Source organism: Sarcophilus harrisii, chromosome 5 (assembly GCF_902635505.1).
Source record: "Sarcophilus harrisii chromosome 5, mSarHar1.11, whole genome shotgun sequence".
In the NCBI taxonomy this organism is placed as follows: domain Eukaryota; kingdom Metazoa; phylum Chordata; class Mammalia; order Dasyuromorphia; family Dasyuridae; genus Sarcophilus; species Sarcophilus harrisii.
In genome coordinates this window covers 98,097,733-98,117,073 of record NC_045430.1, presented here as the reverse complement: position 1 = coordinate 98,117,073, position 19,341 = coordinate 98,097,733, and the positions used below count along the sequence as shown (strand labels likewise).

The 19,341-nt window shown below is 33.1% G+C and overlaps 1 protein-coding gene across 3 annotated transcripts in view; it reads right to left on the bottom strand.

Annotated features, from left to right (window-relative positions):
* FAR2 (fatty acyl-CoA reductase 2) overlaps positions 1–19,341 on the bottom strand; it is a 174,809-nt gene that overhangs the window by 59,164 nt on the left and 96,304 nt on the right. For all 3 annotated transcript variants that reach the window (XM_031938106.1, XM_031938104.1, XM_031938105.1), the window contains exons 2-3: positions 8,251–8,483; positions 1,048–1,223 (exon numbers count right to left, since the gene is read on the bottom strand). In XM_031938106.1, coding sequence (XP_031793966.1) covers positions 1,048–1,223; positions 8,251–8,439 — 365 coding nt within the window. In that variant the 5' untranslated portion in view covers positions 8,440–8,483. The remainder of the gene's footprint in view (positions 1–1,047; positions 1,224–8,250; positions 8,484–19,341) is intronic.

The window sequence follows — 19,341 nt, the reverse complement described above, 5'->3', positions numbered from 1 at the left end:
ATAATGATGACTATATAGGTATATGTACTATATATATATATATATATATATATATATATATATATATATATAAAATATTGAGCAAATCAGCAAAGTTCCATGCAATTCAGACATCATGGAAATGGAATACAGGCATAGGAAATATAGCAGGTTTGTGTAAATGGTACTATAGATTGAATATGTTTAGGGGAAGCTTAGAATCTAGAATTAAAGACCCTTAAATTTGGGAAGGATCTTACAGGTTACCTAGTCCAATGTAGTGGTCACTTGTCCACAAGGTTTCCATCATTTAGTGAAACTAGTATTTTCCTTGCTATTCATGCACATAATTTTTATTATTATATAATATTCTATTTCCTCCAAATAATTTGTTATCCCATTCACTAGAATAGCTGTTCCAAACTTTTTTTTTAATCTTTTCTCAAGCCCTTGTGTAGTATTCCAAATCCTACCTTCTCATTCTCAGTCTTGCTTCATACTTCATTTAAAATATTGAAACCATTCACCAAAAGGCCCCACCCCTCATATATTTCCTTCACATAGATTTGGATGAAAAGATGCTCTTTTTCCTTCTGAAAACTAACTACTTTAAATAAATCCTTGATTCTATCCCTTCCTATTTCAACAGCATATTACTTCCATTATCACCTTCTCCCCCACTTTCAATCTTTCTTTAATTTCTGATCTCGAGGGAAAAGAAACATTCTTTGTGACCTCGATTTGCAATTAAATAATGATGGTTTTAACTACAAGTAAAAACTTATGGAAGCCTAAGAAAGCCACTATACTACAGGACTGGTATTTTGGTTAAGTCGGTTGTGAAACAAAATAAAAAGTGATGTTTCACTGATACTGACTAAACTAATGTTTTTTTTTTTTGTTGGTTTGTTTGTTTTGATTTTAATTTTAAAAAAGCATGGTTCCCAAGGCTTGATTGTCACATCGTATCAGATTGCTTTGAATTAGATGGATTTTCTCCTTAGTTTATTGGCCATGATCTTCTATTCTGAATTGCTAGTTGCTAAAAAGAAAAAAATGGGAACATACCTTAGTGGATCATCAAAGCGAACTGTTGCTGCACAGTGGAAGATGATATTGGTATGGGTCAGGAGCTCCTCTAAATCTTCTTTGCTGATGCCCAAATCTGGCTTTGTGAGATCTGAATAAATAGGTCTGATCTTCTCAAAGATATTTGGGCAAATTTCTTTGGCCTTTTCAAAAAGCTGCAACATAGATGTAGGTCAATACATACCTTGTCTTTACCTAATTCTTCCTTTTGCCATTTACTAAATTTATTCTTGAAAATTGGCTAGTTTTCCTGATAAAAATAATAAAGAAAACTAGGATTATCATTTAAAAAACCCTGTTTATTCTATAACCATTTTGCATGCAGTGTATGTTCTAAACTAGAAAATAATTTTTAAAAATTATAGATTTTATAGTTATATAAATATGATATATTGTTATTAAAATTATAGTTTTGCTAATTTCACTTAGTATCAGTTCATGTAAGTCTCTCCAGGCCTCTGTGAAATCATCCTGCTAAGTAATTTCTTACAGAACAATAATATTCCATAACATTCATATATCATAATTTATTTAGCCATTCTCCAATTGATGGGCATCCGCTCAATTTCCAGTTCCAGCCACTACAAAAAGAGCTGCCACAAACATTTTTGCATATGTAGGTCCGGAAAGGGAAATAATATAACTATAACATAATAAAATAATATAACTAAAACTCCAGTGAAGTAAATTATATTGAACATTGTGTAAATTCTACAGGAAACACTTCAAACAAATATCTGGATTCAAAACTAAGCGACAGATGATTTCTGTCCCAAAGATGAATATTCTCAATTTGATTTAGGGTTTCTGCTAGTGAGCTAGAACTCCGCAAAAGATACCCTGCAGACATAAAGAACAACTATTGGTAATGTAATAAAAATCTTCCATGAGAAATTTTATGTTAGCAAAAAGATTTATCTAGAGGGAAAAGGACAGGTCAAAAAAAAAGTATAATTTCTAATTTGTAGCTATATTTTGTGTGAAAAAATATATCTCCTTAGAGTGACAAAACCCAGAATTTGCATCTGAAATGTTTTAGGAAACTTCAGTTTTGACATGGCAACATTTTCAAAAAGCTCTTTTAGAGAAAGTAAGTAAACTATACCATAGGGACAATTTTTTTCTTTAAATTTGTTTTTGAACATGATGAACTATTCTATTTATAACAATATTATTGCAGTCCATAGGCAAGGCAGAAAATTTTCTAAGCCAACAATTAAATTAATCCAGAAGAATAAGAAAACTGGTTTCTCATTTCAGGGTATCTGTATCTACTGTATCAACTGCATCTGCTTCTTCTGCTAGATACTTAATATGTTACTCATGTAAAAGCTAGCAATTCTGATGACAGGAAGCATTTAAAAAATTAATATAATATTCTTGGTAAAGTTCTCAGTAGATTACCATATCCTAAGGGCTGACGAAAATGCTGACCAATTTCCTGTCTCCTATGTAGATTTTTTCTACACAGTGGTGCTTGTATGATGTAGCTAATCTCTTCTTCCAGTCAAAGTTTCATTGCCATCCAAATGTACTTACTTTATATTATAATCATTTTCAACTCCCTCCCCACAGTGAATATTCCTCTGGGACTAAAAGAAATGATTAAGCAAAGATAACCGATATAGAGATCATATCTGAAAACATGTACAGTATTTATTTTTTTATCTATTCTCCATGACCTTCATTGGCTTTCAGTTACTTGAGTTTAAATTTCTTTCATGGATCTTTTAATTTATTTTGGTAAAGTTACTGTGAATATTGTTCTCTTAGTACTTCTTATTTTGAACTTTATCAATTCATAAAACACTTCCCATGTTTTTTCTGAATTTGTTACTTTGTGATAATCAGAGTCGTTTGTATAGCAATGCTTTTAATGGCTTTTCCATAGCTTTTTGTGAAATAATCCCTTTGGACATATAGTCCGGTAACGGCAACTGTAGGTACTATAGTCATTTCTGTGAAGACCCAGAAAAGAAAACTTTCATCATCAAAGTCCTTAGACTTGTCAAATGGTTCAACATCAGTTATTGTGAATATTTTGGCATATATTGGATTTTTGCTTCTATTTTTGACTTTTTTGTAGCATATGCTCAAGAAGCTGAATCACTGGATCAATGGTAATTCTCAGAAATGTCAGTTATTTGGTTTTTTTCTAAAGAATAAAATTTAATTCAGTTAAATTTTATCAGGAATGAAAGATGATTAAACTAATTTAGTTCCCCTCATGAAGGTTTTGCAAAATAATTTCTCCACTAAATTCCAGTTATAATCTCTTCTAAAAGACAGCTGACTATATTAGACTGTCACAGATTCTTGTTCAAAGGCAGTTAATTGTCATTCTGTTCAGGAAGGAGAGTTCTGTTTATACTCTATCTCACAAGTACCCTAGAAATGACAATTTCAACTCCCTCCCAGACTTGTCCTACAATGGTCTTTAACTCTTAGTTGCTCACAAATGCTTTCTACAATAATGATGAAGTTTTCTGTTTTCAAGATTCTGTTAACTTTCCTCTTAACAGTACAATATAGTAACAAAAGTCTGTGTACAGGTATTTTTCAATAGTATTTCCCACATAAAACAGGGCAGGGTTTTGGAGAGCAAGGCTGAAGGAGGCAGACAATGTTTTTATATTTAACTTTTTTCTTTTTTAAAAAATAAGTTTTTATTGATGCCTTCTGTTACTTACCTCTAGCAGCCTCCATACAGAAAGACATTCCATATAACAAATAGTATTTTTTAAAGAGGGAAAAAAAATCAGTGCAACTGACCAATATGTTGAAAAATAATGTACAATGTGGCAGCCCTCTTTGTAGTGGCCAGAAACTGGAAACTGAGTAGATACCCATCAATTGGAGAATGGCTGAATGAATTGTGGTATATGAATATTATAGAATATTATTTTTCGGTAAGAAATGACCAACAGCATGATTTCAGAAAGGCCTGGAGAGACTTACCTGAACTGGTGCTGAGTGAAACAAGCAGGGCCAGGAGATCATAATATATTCAACAACAATACTATATATGATCATCAATTCTGATGGACCTTGCCATTCTTCAGCAATGAGATGAACCAAATCAGTTCCAATAGAGCAGTAATGAACTGAACCAGCTATACCCAGCGAAAGAACTCTGGGAGATGACTAAGAACCATTACATTGAATTCCCAATCCCTATATTTTTGCCTGCCTGCATTTTGGATTTCCTTCACAGGTTAATTGTACAATATTTCAGAGTCTGATTCTTTTTGTACAGCAAAATAATGGTTTGGTCATGTATACTTATTGTGTATTTAATTTATACTTTAATATATTTAACATCTACTGGTCACCATGTAGGGGAAGGGGTCGGGGGAAGGAGGGGAAAAATTGGAACAAAAGGTTTGGCAATTGTCAATGCTGTAAAATTTCCCATGCTTATAACTTGTAAATAAAAAGCTATTTAATAATAAAAAAAAAGAAAAAGAATGTACAATGTGTAATACTTATAGACCTCCCACCTCTATGAAAGGATTGGTTGGGAATGCCTCTTTTTTATCTCATCATTCAAATAATGCTTGATCTTTATAGTTTTGTTACATTAACTTTTGATTTTTTTGGAGTGTGGCTGTTCTTTCATTTATATTACTGTTGCTACTATGTATATTGTTTTCTGGGTTCTGCTAAATTCACTCTGCATCAGTATATGTAGATCTTTCCATACTTCTTTGTATTCATCACATATATCATTTCTTATATCAACAGTAAGATGTACCATTCATGAACCATGACTCATTTGTCCATTCTTTGATCAATGGGCATCTATTTTATTTCTAATTCTTTGCTACCACAAAAAGTGCTGCTACAAATATTTTGGGGGTATTTGGGGACTTTCTTCTTATCCATAGTTTCTTTGGGGTATAAATAATATATATTATTATAATGTAATAATATAAATAAATAATAAAGGAGTTTCTACTTCAAGAAGCATGGATATTTTAGTCACTTTGTTTTCATGATTCCAAATTGTTTTCCAAAATGGTTAAACTTAGTTCTCCTCATGAAGGCAAAATGACTTCTCCACTAAACGCCAGTTATAATCTCTCATAGAAGACAGGTAATTGTCCTAGACTGTCACAGATTCTTGTTCAAAGGCAAATTAATTGTCAGTCTTTTCAGAAATAAAAGTCACTGTAGACATTTTTTTCTTTTTGTTTTTGGTGATCTTTGTCAATTTGCAAGGTATGAGGCAAAGTCTCAGGGTTGTTTTGATTTGTATTTCTTTAATTATTAGTGATTTCATTAGTGATTTCACAACTTTTTCCTATAGTTGTAAAAACTTTGTAATTCTTTTGCAAACTAATTGTGTCCTTTTGAAGAGGGGACCCCGAAATTCTGAAAATCCTTAAAGGATTCTTCAACTCTGTCTCAGTGAGGGACTCTGCCCCAAAGGACAAACAATTTCATCCTTGTTATCTGGGTGGGGTCAGCTCAGTCCTGAAACTCCTTGAATTCAATTCAAATTCTAGCTCAAGTTGAAACCCAGCTAAGAGCCAACTTGGAACTCCACTCACAAGCCCCCTTCAGCTTGTAGCCAAAGCCCCCTAATATAAATAAGCCAAACTAAAATTCTCTCTTTGCAGAGGTTCTAAACATGCCAGCCCTATGCTTCCACTGGAATACTCTTTCTAGTGTCATCTTCTCTTTACCCTCACCTATTTCCCTAACCAGACTTTATGACTCTCTGTCAGGATTTCTAACTTTACTTTCAATTCCCATAATAAACCCTTTTATCAATCTAGGTTTTTGGGTCTGTAAATTCTTTTATAGAAAACCTCTGTGCTGCCAGAAGGGAGTCCCCCAAACTCCCTATCCTTGTGCCAAATCCTGAGGGGTTGCAGGGAAGCCTAATGTCTCCATTTGGTTCCTTGAACCCCGAACCTGCTACTAGACCTTATCATTTAACTCCTTGACCCCCAGAAACCCTAATTTCATTTTAGTTCCCTAAATCTAAACCTCAGTACCACTTATCAATTGGGGAATGACTATTAGTTATACACATATATGTGCATATATATGTAATATTGTGCATCTAAAAAGACAAATATTAACACACTCATACATATATATATATATGTGTGTGTGTGTGTGTGTGTGTGTGTATGTATACACATATTATTTACATCTCTTGGATACCAGACATTCACCAGAGAAATATGATACAAAGATTCCCTCCTCGATTTGAATACATCCTTTCTTATCCTAGATGCATTTTGTAAAGAAGTGTTTCAATTTCATGTAATCAAAGTTATACATTTTATCTTTTACCTTGTTTCTCTTACTTAGTTAATAATATATTTCCTATCTATAGTGCTGAGAAATATAAGATCTGATTCTCTACTCATTTTTTTAAAAAATCTGATCATTCATGTTAAAGTTATGTATCCATTTAAAAAGTATTGTGGAATATTGCATAAGGTATTGCGTAAGATCTGTCTATTTTTTTGTCATACTCCTTTCAAGTTTTCCTAGCAGTTCATTTTAAATCACATAAAAAGATTTTTTCCTAAGTAATTTATATTTTCCTATTATGACATTGAATTCCACTGTTTCTGATTCTTTCTGGATTTTTCCATTTTTAAAAACCAATACTAGATGATTTTGATGACTTCCCATTTAAGATACAATCTGAGGTCTGGAAGTGCTATTCCTCCCTATAAGCATTTTTTTTATAGATGGTAAAATAGGCATATAAAATTCTAATTGTAGATGATCCATTGACTACTATTTAAAAAAAGTTATTATAAGATCTAACATATTCCCCCCACTAGTTTCATTCTTCCAGATATTTTGTGAGCTCATATGCTAATGTCCAAAGATTTTTGACAACTCCAACATAGTATATTCTACTAGGAAACACAGTTATTTATTACTTTTTATTAAGGTAGAAACTTTTTTCATTAGTATATTGTTGCCTATTCATAACTCAGAGGAGTTGTGACTTGCACATGGTCCTACTGTTACATATGTATAAGTATATGGTAGTTTTTTTTTTTTTTTGAGCTTAGGTTTTCCTATCCAAATTAAATAAAGATCTTTATGCTAGGCTTCCTCTCTGCATGATAATACAGATTTGGTAAAGTAGAATCTGCACCATTAACAATTGCCAAAAAAGATAGATAATCATGATGACATTTTACTTCCAACCAAATTTTTAATGCTTTCATCTTAGAAGTGCTTACAAGATAATATAGCATTATCACAGTTCAAACTCACTTGTGTGATTTTCTTAACCTTGACAGTGATATATACATGCCATTGTACATGTAACAATGGAATATAATCTTCGGGATTATATTCTTATAGGACAGTGGAAGGAAAAAGCAAGGCAATCAGTCTTATACACAAGCATTCATATTTCTGGTATCCTTCATTCTCCTATATACTTTCAGCCCATCACAAGGATGCTTTGGGCAGTACACTTTCCTGGTGTCTTAAAAATTCTGCTTCCCTTATTTTGAATTACTGGGACTCTTAGATCTTTACAGAAATGAATGACACTTTAGAAGCATCTCTTTGAAAAGTCAGTATTGTATTCACTCAGTGATTATTTCCTTTCTACAATTCAATCTGATTGTGACTTTGTTTATACATTGTGTTTATTTATTTGTTTCACCTCTGAGAGCTGGGACTCTTATTTGTCCTTGCATTATTAGTAGTAGATGCTTAATAAATGTGTATAGAATTGAGTATTAATTAGTGAAGAATAAATGCATTTCCAGGCTTAAAAAATTCTTAAAACCTGTTTGAAGAAGCTCTAACCTAGTTTATCTAAACTTAAGATTAATTCTTTGTGAACAATATAAGTTAATGATTTCCACAGATCAAATCATGGCAGTTTCTATAGCATAAATTGTATTTTTTTTTAATGATTTGCTTTTCTTTTTAGCTTTTTTTGAGCTAGTCACATAGATTTCCTCAGTTATAATTGTTAAATTGCCTTTTTGTCTTCCCCATTAGTCCCATTCAGAAATCAGTGATTTCTATTTCAGTTCAAAGATACAACATAGCCAGTCATGAAATATGGATTCTAGAGAAGGAAATTTTAGAGATGATCTAGTCTAATCCTTTTATGTTCCATTTTATGTTTAGAGAAAATGAAATTCAGAAAGGTGAAATGATCCAAATAATTTGGATACTTACCTTACAGTTCATCATCTGGGAAACCCTTTGCTGCAGAGACTGTCCAGCTTTGGGCCTCACAAGGATATAAATGACTTTCAAGTCTGGGCTGGTACGAAGTAGTTTTTCCATTAGAACTTTGCCCATGAAGCCTGTGGCTCCAGTAATGAGTATTGACTTGCCACCATAGAAAGCTGCAATTACAGACATGGTGATCTCTTACTTTCTTCTTGTCGGCTTCACAATTGAAGTAGCTGGAAGGACAAAAAAAAAGATCCAAAGATGACACTCTGGAATTTCCAGGATATGGGATTCCTGAAAAAGTTTCTGGTAGAACAGAGAAATTCAGAAAATGTTTCTTTGACAAGAACAAATTTTAAAAACCAGATTTCAGTTCCAAGATTTAATGGAATATTCAGGTTTTTGGCCTAACATAGTAAAGGGATCAGGGAACATATCAGAGACACCACAAAGGTCAAGGTATCATTTGCTTAGTTCCCTCATTTTATTTTCAAGTTTATGACACAAGTAAAAATTTTCTATAGACTATAACCAAACTTACTTATATTTTCTCCTTCTTAACAAAAGAAAAACCACTCTATTAAATAATCAGCTTTAATATTATGTTAAACAATGATCCTAGGATCATGGAATTATCACACTAAAAGGTCCCTTCATTTTATAGGTTCAATTAGACAAATTCACAGTTATCTAATAGGAGTCAACTATGTGCAAAAGATAGAGGACTATAGTCAAAACAGGCATTTTAGTCTCTTATCAGTCTCCTGGCTGGGCCCTTTGATGTATTGGCCCATTTAATTAACCTGACTAAAAAAGTCTTACATTCTCTTCTCCCTTTCCTTCCCTGCGGGTTACTGAAGGAACTCTGAGAGGATCCTACTCACAAACAGCTGCTGCTGTTTCTTTGTTTCTTGTGATTCTTGTGCCCCACATTGGGCACTATATGTTGCGGTATGGGAACCACCTGCCAGTGGCTGCTAGAGGCCTAACTCAGACCTGCAGAATGGATCTTTTCATGTGAGAGGATGATGATGATATAAGGAGACTGAGTGACAGTTGCTGCTCTCTAACCTCCTTACTGAGAGGCAGTTGCATTGTCTGACCTCTCTCCTCTTCCCTCTGCCTCCAGTTTATTTCATTCCCAGTCCACAAATAACACCTGTGTCAGTAAAGGCTGCCCCTCAATTCCTTCAAGTGTCATGATCCACAGCTGTGAATGCTCTCAGAAAATTGACCTGCCTCTTCACCTAGGCATGGTTCTTAACAGTTGAGTGGTTTAGCAATAGTAGCAGAATTCTTGCTATTGTGTAATATATATATATATATATATATATATATATATATATGTATATGTGTGTGTGTGTGTGTGTGTGTGTGTGTGTGTATAATGATAATGTATGATGTGGTTATTTGTGATTTGATAATAATCACTGATTTCCTAGAAAATTCTGGGAGGTGTTTTGGATGTTGCCGATTGAGGTATATGTCTTATTTGCTCTTAAGCAGAGCTTTCACCCTTTGCTAACAAAAAATATAACCAACATACTTTATGAATAGAGGGTCTGCAAAACTGGCACTTGACTACAGACAGCTCCAGTCAGTCAGTCACTAAGCATTTATTAAATACTAACTGTTTAAAAGGCATTGTATTATATGCTACTTCAGATCAGCTTTTTTCTGGCTGATCCAACACTTTTATGAGTGACTTTTCACATTTTTTTCTAAAGTCAATGAAGTCCTTAAAGTATACCAATACTAGTTCATGTCTTCAACTACCTTTTCTATGGGTTACTGAAAAGTAGAAGGTCCATGGTTACATCCTGAATGGATAAAAGTTGGCTATTCTTTGACTTTCTCTCCTATAAAAATCTTGTAGTGTCTACTGCAAAAACCTGGTACTAAAATGATTGATTACCTAGCAAATAATCCAGAATATCAGCATGGTGTACTGGTTTATTGAATTTATCTTGTTCAAAATCTGGAAGTCGACACACATCATTTGATAGATGAATTTCTCTTTTGGAAAGGATTAAAGTTTTCCTTATTGAGTTCTAGTCCCTTGGGCTAGTAGTAAATTAATCATCTATATTGCATTCTTAAATAGCACTGCCTCTAATATCTGACTAAACTAAAATTTTTGGCTTGGGCACTGTTAGATTCTCAAAAAGAATCAAAATCATTGACTCTGCAAGCACCAAAAGAAAGCCCCCATAGTTCTACTTTGGAAATATAGCACTTCCTACAGGCACGATTCTAGCTCCTGGGCTCAAATTTTCTCTTTTCAAATCTTTTCCCCAGAGTTGGTTCCCTCAACTGTCTTTCTGTAGTCTATATAAATGAGTATTCAAAAAAAGGGCACAAGACTCCTTATGAGTAAGTCTCATAACACTAGGGAGTTGCTCCAAGGAGGCAAATTCATTGTTCCTACCAATCTTCAGTTAAATACCTGATAGATTATGAGTTTTATTAAATGATATTTTTGAAAACATGCCCAATATGGTGAACCTTTAAGTGGCAAAAAAGTTTATTAAACTACAGAAAGTCTACCATCTTTCATTACTTATGGGCACATTCACTAAATAGAAGAAAAATCTAATATAAGAGAAAGATACTTTATGCTCAAGAAACAATGAACTAGTTAGCTGTCTGGTGCAGTAGATAGCACCTGCCTGAAAATCAGAAGGACCTGAATTCAAATTTGACCTCAGACACTAATACTTCCTAGCTGCTTGTCTAGGGCAGGTCACTTAATCCCAATTGCCTTTAAAAACAAAAGAAACAATGAGAAAATTAGATACTATGTTGATTTTTTAGTATTTATACTCTATCACTTCAAAATGAATCTTAGAAGGCAATTAACTAAAGCATTTAAATTGGAAGTGAGGAAAATCACCACTTTGCTCCTATATCTTTCTATTTATAGTCATTTGCCATGGACCAAAGGGTACTGTGGTAAGAACAATAGTTCTGGAGTCTGACTTGAGTTCAAATTGTGCTTCTGATGCTTACTACCTTGCATCAGAAGTGTAATCACGGGTATTACTTCATCTTCCTGGGTCACAATTTCCAAATTTTGGGATTGGATTCAATCTCTCTAATTCCAGTCTTGCTCTAGATCTATGAGTTTAAGAGAAAAAAAAAAAAAAAAAAACTTAATCCTTGGGGAATTATAGGTTCACTTTAATATAATTTTAAAAGGTAATCCTGTGTTTTGGAGATTAATTGATAGATCCAGTTTGCAACAAACCAATTTAGTTTTAGATATGCTGGGGCAGCTAGATGGCACTAGTCCTGACATTTAACACTTATTGGGTGTATGACCCATGACGTCACTTAACCTCAATTGCCTTACAAAAAAAGCTTAAGAACCTCCCAAAATATCAAACATACGCCTATTATATCAAAAAGATTAAAACATAAAATGGAATGGCATTCATAAAATGAGAGAGAAATGCCAATCATGATTAAATGTCATTCTAATACTACTTAAAACTGTCTTCACATTTTTGGGCTAGAAATATTAGAATGAAAAGTGTGAAGCTATTTTAGGTGCTGCAGAAACACTAATAATGAAGAAAAGGACTCTTGGCTAATTTCTTTACTTTTGGAACAAGCCACATCTATTTCACAAATGCAGGCATGCTCTTGATTTTCAAATAAGTTGTACAAATATGTAAATGTGTAGGTATAAGTAAATAATATATGAAAAATATAACCATCTCATTAAAACATAAAACTCCAAACTTGAAATTAAGCATTTATTCATTCTTTTATTAAGTTTTCTTTTCTTGTTATCAACAAATTTACAATTTTAAAATACTCTCTATATGAACTTTTATTGTTCAAAATTTTCTTAGGAAATTGTTTCAGCTTCTCAGTTTAGTACTTCAAGTACTTTGCAGGTTACCATTGACTCATCAAGGTATTATATTTGATGTTCAAGGTTGAAATCAATTCCAAATTGGGAAAGAAAACATCTTTGCAGTTTCAATATGCTTTAAACAAGTATACTATAGCAAAAACTAGTGAGCCTGAATACTTCATATATACTGGGTCCTTTAACAATTCTCCAGGAATAGAAATCCCAGGGGGGAAAAACAAGACACGGTTCAAATTCATTATGTCACAGCTATGAAACATTAAAAAAAGGCAATATACTCTAAATGTTATATGGAGACTATAAATTCTGGTCATTGCAGTTATAATGAGAATATTAAAAAATTTTTTAAAGTGCACATCTTTTTTTTTAAAGGTACACATCTTTGTAGATAGTTTCTATGAGTTACTCTGCTCAAAATAATTTGTCATCCTCTTGATGATGCTGTGGATGAGCCTTTATGAACTTAGCTAGGTTGGCTTTTGCATGGCTAAGTCATTCTGGTCCTTTACCAGGTTTGCAATTGAAACCTTTCCATTTAAATGCGATCTCTAGTAAGTCTGGCACTTCATTGGCACTTTTAAGAGCACTGGGTCACATCCATGTTATGATGATGAATTAAAGGTGGGCTTTTATGGAAGAATGGAGAATGTAGTTTTATTGCATGCTCATGACAAACTTATTTTTAAAAATATCTTTTAAAGGATATTTTTAAGGGTATGCCTTTTTAAAAAGTTTTTTAAAAATTTAAACCTTTTAAAAGATTTTAAAAGGTATATCTTTTTAAAGAAAATAAAAGTAATCATTCAATTTAAATATTTCAATTAATGTTAAATTTAATAATTCAGAAATACATAAACTTGTGAAAATTCAACTTGATGACATATTAGACCACAAAATCCTGCATGTTCTTGTAGAGATACCTACAAGGGCTTGGTAGGTCAAGTGATGGGTCCTAGAGTAAGACATCTTCCTGAGTTAAAATCTGGTCTTAGACATATATGTACTAGCTAGTTTAAGGGCAAGCCTTAACCCTGTTTATCTTAGTTTCCTCAAGAGTAAAATGAGTTGGAGAAGGAAATGGCAAATCAATTTGACATCTTTTCCAAGAAAACCTCAAATGGGGTCACAAAGGGTCTGATTGTACAATTCTAAATGAAAGAGTTAAAATGGATCCAAAAGAACAGCAGTATTAATAATTCCTAGCACATACTATTGCTTCTCTTAAGACTGATTGGAAGATAATCGAAATTTTCTATTTTGTGATCAGTAATGATCTCTAGTTCTGCTTTGGTCATAAAGACCTTCCCCTTCCACAGGTCTGAGAGGTAAACTATCCTATGTTCCTCTAATTTATTAATAATTTCATTCTTTATGCCTAGGTCATGAACCCATTTTGACCTTATCTTGGTGTACGGCGTTAAGTATGGATCAATGCCTAGTTTCTGCCATATTAGTTTCCAATTTTCCCAGCAATTTTTATCACACAGTAAGTTCTTATCCCAAAAGCTGGGATCTTTGGGTTTGTCAAAGACTAGGTTGCTATATTTGTTGACTGTTTTATCCCTTGAACCTAATCTATTCCACTGATCAACTAATCTATTCCTTAGCCAATACCAAATAATTTTGGTAACTGCTGCTCTATAATATAATTTTAGATCTGGTACAGCTAAGCCACCTTCATTTGATTTTTTTTTTCATTAATTCCCTTGAAATTCTTGACCTTTTGTTTTTCCATATGAACTTTGTTGTTATTTTTTCTACGTCATTAAAATAGTTTTTTGGGACTCTGATTGGTATAGCTAAATAAATAGATTAGTTTAGGTAATATTGTCATCTTTATTATATTTGCTCGCCCTATCCAAGAGCATTTAATATTTTTCCAATTGGTTAGATCAGACTTAATTTGTGTGAAAAGTGGTCTGTAATTTTGCTCATAAAGTTTCTGATTTTCCCTTGGCAGATAGATTCCTAAATATTTTATATTATCAGTAGTTACTTTAAATGGAATTTCTCTTTGTAACTCTGACTGTTGGATTTTGTTAGTGATATATAAGAATGCTGATGACTTATGTGGGTTTATTTTATAACCAGCAACTTTGCTAAAGTTGTGGATTATTTCTAATAACTTTTTAGCAGAATCTCTGGGGTTCTCTAAGTATACCATCATGTCATCGGCAAAGAGTGATAATTTGTCTTTCTCATTGCCTATTCTTATTCCTTTAATCTCTTTCTCAGCTCTTATTGCTATAGCTAGCGTTTCTAATACAATATTAAATAGTAATGGTGATAGTGGGCAACCTTGTTTCACTCCAGATCTTATTGGGAATGGTTGCAGTTTGTCTCCATTACATATGATGCTTACTGATGGTTTTAAATAGATGCTGCTGATTATTTTAAGGAAAAGTCCATTTATTCCTATACTCTCAAGTGTTTTTAATAGGAATGGATGTTGGATTTTATCAAATGCTTTTTCTGCATCTATTGAGATGATCATATGGTTTTTGTTAATTTGGTTATTAACATGGCCAATTATATTGATAAAAACTTTTATTTCTTAAGGGAAGTAACTTGATGCTAATCTGGAGCAAGAAACTGATAGATACTCTTAGAAGAGAAGGAATAGTTGTGAATTAATGCAGGTAAAGATAATATTTTTGTGTCTTTGTAAAAAATGAAATTCTTAAATTAGCCAATGCCTTTCATTTTCATATTCCCTATCATGATAAATTACAGGAACATACTCCTTCACAAATTAATTTAGTGTCTTGGTAAATTCTTTTTTAAAATTAATATATTTTTGTCTTCTACCTTCAGTTTACAGTTCTACAAATAACTTTTCTTATCTATCTACAAATATAAATATGTATGTATATTTATATTGATGTAATATGATTTTGTGGGCCCCCGATTTTAGGGGGACTTCTGTTAAACCAGTCATTTAAAATCTTTTTTTTAATCTGGTTTTAGAGTCTGCCTCAAGAAACTCCCACACCCAATCTGTCTGATTCTGAATAGACCATTCTTCAGTCAGATAACTTCTCGCCTCAGGATAGTTCCACAGATCAAACTCTTGAGATAATAGTGAATAGACCACTCTTCAGTTCATTGCTGACTGTCAGATAGATAATCTGTTGGTCAGTGATAACCAAATTCCAGAGACCACTCCTCTGGGCCATAGAACTAGCATGTGAATGATAGACAGCTGGATAAAGATGTCTTCTCTCTCTTAGCACTTTGCTAGATTCTTTTGGAACTTAGCCCACTTGTAATGGCATTACAATTACAATAAAACTTTGCTCCTTGACGTGGAATGGGTTCAAGCCTGCAAATTCTTTTGAGACACCTTGTGCCACCAGTCTGTGATCCCAAACTTTTGGGGTCTCCTCCCCAACCTCAACAATATGTGTATAAATGCATGTATAGATACATATATAGTCTATTTCATATGATATAGGAGGGCAAAGAGTATGGTGAAATGTTTTCCATCATTACACTGTAAGAATTGATTAAAGAGAATAAAGGAAATCCGATTTGAAAAAGAGACTTGAAAAGGCATGATAACTGTATGAAAGAGGATTAGACTTCTACATGGGACCAGAAGACTGAACTAGGAGTAATGGAAAAAAGGCACAAAAAATTTGTTTGTCTTTCATTCTCAAATTTGACCATGACATACAAGTGAACTGGATTTAAGTAAGGGAGGGCTGTGCAAAATTACAAGCCAGCATCACTTTCTCCTCCAGTATCATTTAGTTCTATCTTAGATTAGGATGATTGGAAATAGTCCTAGATGCATTGGTCGATTCATAGCCTTTAAAAGCTAGTCTTTAACAGGAATCAGTTTGACTGAAGCAATGTCCAATCAGTGATTAAGGCTGGGTAAAAATTGAGGCAAAGAATAATCATTTTTTACCTAGTCTTAATAAAATCAATCTGGAAGGGAAAGACCCTCAGAGTTTCTGGTGAAAACAGATAAAGCTGCTATTTACATTTACAGTAAATCAGGGCTCAAACAATGACCAACTGGGGCTTGGCCTGGAACCTATTATTGGACAATCAATGAGGGTAGTTAATTTAGGCTCAATACAAAGAAAAACTTAACAATTAAATCTGTCCCAAGATCTTTTAGTAAGTGCTCTATTATAGAATGTAATTCTGTTCAGATATAAGGTAGGTTTAGATAGCCTTTGAGCTCCCTCCTAATTCTGATCTAAGAATCTATAATTCTAGCCCAAGACTCATGGGTGAGGACACAGGGCCAGAGAAGCTTTTTTTCCCCATCATTCTCTAGTTGGGAGTCATATCTAGATTTTCTAATTCCAAGTCTACTGTTCTGTATACTGCACCACACTTGCTACTGATGGGAACTCTAAAACTAGCTTATTCTTTTCCCTTATCAGGAAAGGCTAAAAGAGCCCATCCTGCTATCATCAATCATAATCAAGTATACTAAAGGGTACAAAAAAAGCTAGTTCTCCCAGAACTCTTCATGGGTCCATTGGTTTTCTGTGGTCTAGAACTCCAACCGCTGAGACTGTCTAGTTAGCACCTTTAAAGACAATTCACATCGATCTTTGACATTTTGATTGGCATATCTTTAGACAGGTTTGGGAACTGTTCAGCTAAGTGGATTTCATCTGGCTCTTCCTTGATCCTGACTTTATCTCCACAAATTCCTCTGTGGTTCCTCCCTAGATCCTAATTCTGAACCCCTGAGACTGCTTTGCCTAATCTTATTTGTTTAAGCTCATATGCTATACACATAAAGTACAATAGCAAACCCTTGTAATTTGTCATGGATGCCTGTGACAAAAGTTTATTATGCCATGAATTGAAACCCCATTATACTTTTTTAATATAATGTTCTTGTGCAATTATGCTCTCCCAAACCTATTTACCACTCCTGGTGCAGTTTATTACTACTTTCCTATCATGTCAAATGATATATTATATTATGCATATAATGACACATAGATGGGATGATTCTAGAGTGAAAGTGGTTCTAAAATTCTCTATACCATTAATTAGGCTGATAATTTTCAAGCCTCTAAACAGCTTCACAATCACTTTTATGATTCTCCTCATAGTTTTACAGAACAAAATTAGTTTTTAAAATAATAGATACCCTAACCTACTCTAGTTCTGAATCAAAACTCTAACATTGCTGGCTGGCAAAAATATGTACATAAAATAATAGGTCCTGAAATTCTGGCACTGAAAAATGAAAAAAAAAATTCATAGAAGTATTTGCTTTTTGATCACTCCACTTTCTTTACTCTTACTCCACCAGCATCTGTACTTTCAAGCACTTTCCTCTTTTTTGCAGTGAAGATGAAGTATGATGACATTAGGCTCTAGAGGCCATCTAAATAAGCAAAAAGTTTCAATTACTCTGAAAATTATAAATACTAATTCTTTATTATTTAGTGAAAAATTCTTTTGCAAACACAGGACACTTTTGGAAAAAAGCAGAATATGTGCAATTTGGCCATGATCTTAAGAAAACAGATTTATAGACTATCAGTTTAAAGTCTCAAGGGTTGACTTGTATTTCATCTTAAACACTCCATTTTTGTGCTTAGTTTAAGTTGATATTTTACCCAAACTGTCTGGAAATAAAAAGTAATTATGAAATGCATAGTATCTGCATCAGTATAATCATTATAATAATACAATATGTACTACCCACAAAACCTATAAGTATGGAAGCAGCTTGGTATATAGGAAGGAAATGGACTGAGTGAAAATTGGTTTTGAATTATATTATGGTACTATGTGTAGTTATTCAAAATATTTCCTACTTTTTATTTTACTTTATTTTTCTTGAGAGATTTTTTTGGGGGGTGGGGAAATCTTATGTTTTCTTTCACAATATTACTTTTATAGAAATGTTTTGCATAACTTCACATGTGCCTTTTTTTGTTGCCTTTACTTAGGTAATATATGTGGTCAAATTTTCAAATGGGGACCTAGATGTTGATGTCATCTTTCTATATATCTTCAAAAGTTTTATTGCGAGGTACATGGGAATACTCCTAAAAACACATGTCAGAGATTGTTTCTGACCTTTCTCTTTAGGAGTATTCCTCTGTATGTCTGGCTTTTTCATCTATGATCCCTACCTTAGTAATGCTTATGCTTTTAAAAAAATAACCAAATTATAAGAAAATACCTTTTAAAAATTATTACAAAATTTTATTTTTATTCTGAAATTAATACTAAAAAATTGTCATTCGCATATACACAGTAGAACACAATAAAGGGTCATAGGTGAAACTATGGATATCTATTATATATAACTTGCTTTTTAAAAACTAATAAATTCAGTCCTTAATCTTCAAAGCTCTCTTGCTTATCTGCATTTCTTTTTGACCTTTCTTCTGTTTTTTCTTTTCATTAAAAAGGATGAACCAATGACCTTTTTTTTTACTTTTCCTTTTCTCTCCCTTTTTTCTTCTTATTTTGTTTCTTCCTCCTTTTTTTTCATATATATGTATCCTTATACATAATACATATATGTATTCATGAAATACATATACATGGAATACATATATATATTCATGAAAATGAATACATTTATTTATCTCATCCATTTCTACTTTATTATGATGAAAAATGCTATCTTTCTCCAAAGAAAGAAGTGATGGTGTCTGAATACAGATTGAAACATCTTTTTAAACTTTATTTTTTTGAGGGGTTTGTTTTTCTAGCCTAGGGTTTCTTTTACAACATGACTATTATGGAAATGTTTTGTTTGTTTAATATTTTATTTTCCCCCAGTTAAATGTAAAACAATTTTCACATTTCATTTTGAAAATTTGACTTCCAGATTCTCTCTATCCCTTCTTTTCTCTGTACTATGCCACAGTTCTCTTTTATTGTTCTGACTCAATTTCCCTAATTATTCTGACCCAGTCCTGCCTCAGTTTCCTTAATTGTTCTGATTCAGTTTATAATTGTCCACTCAATCCTGTGAAACCTCTCCTCCCTCTTAATCAGAACATTTGATAAGGATAAAAGAACTTATGTTTTGGAATATCAGAATGCCTCTCCCCATCCCAAGCTATCAGAATATCAGATACTGTCTTATCAAGATGCCTCTCCCCATGTCCAGGGCACCATCCCCCTATTATGTCATCCCATCTCCAGTGGTTCACACCACCCTGTCAGAGTCCCATTCCTGCTCTCAGCACCCTGACTCTGCCCCTGCC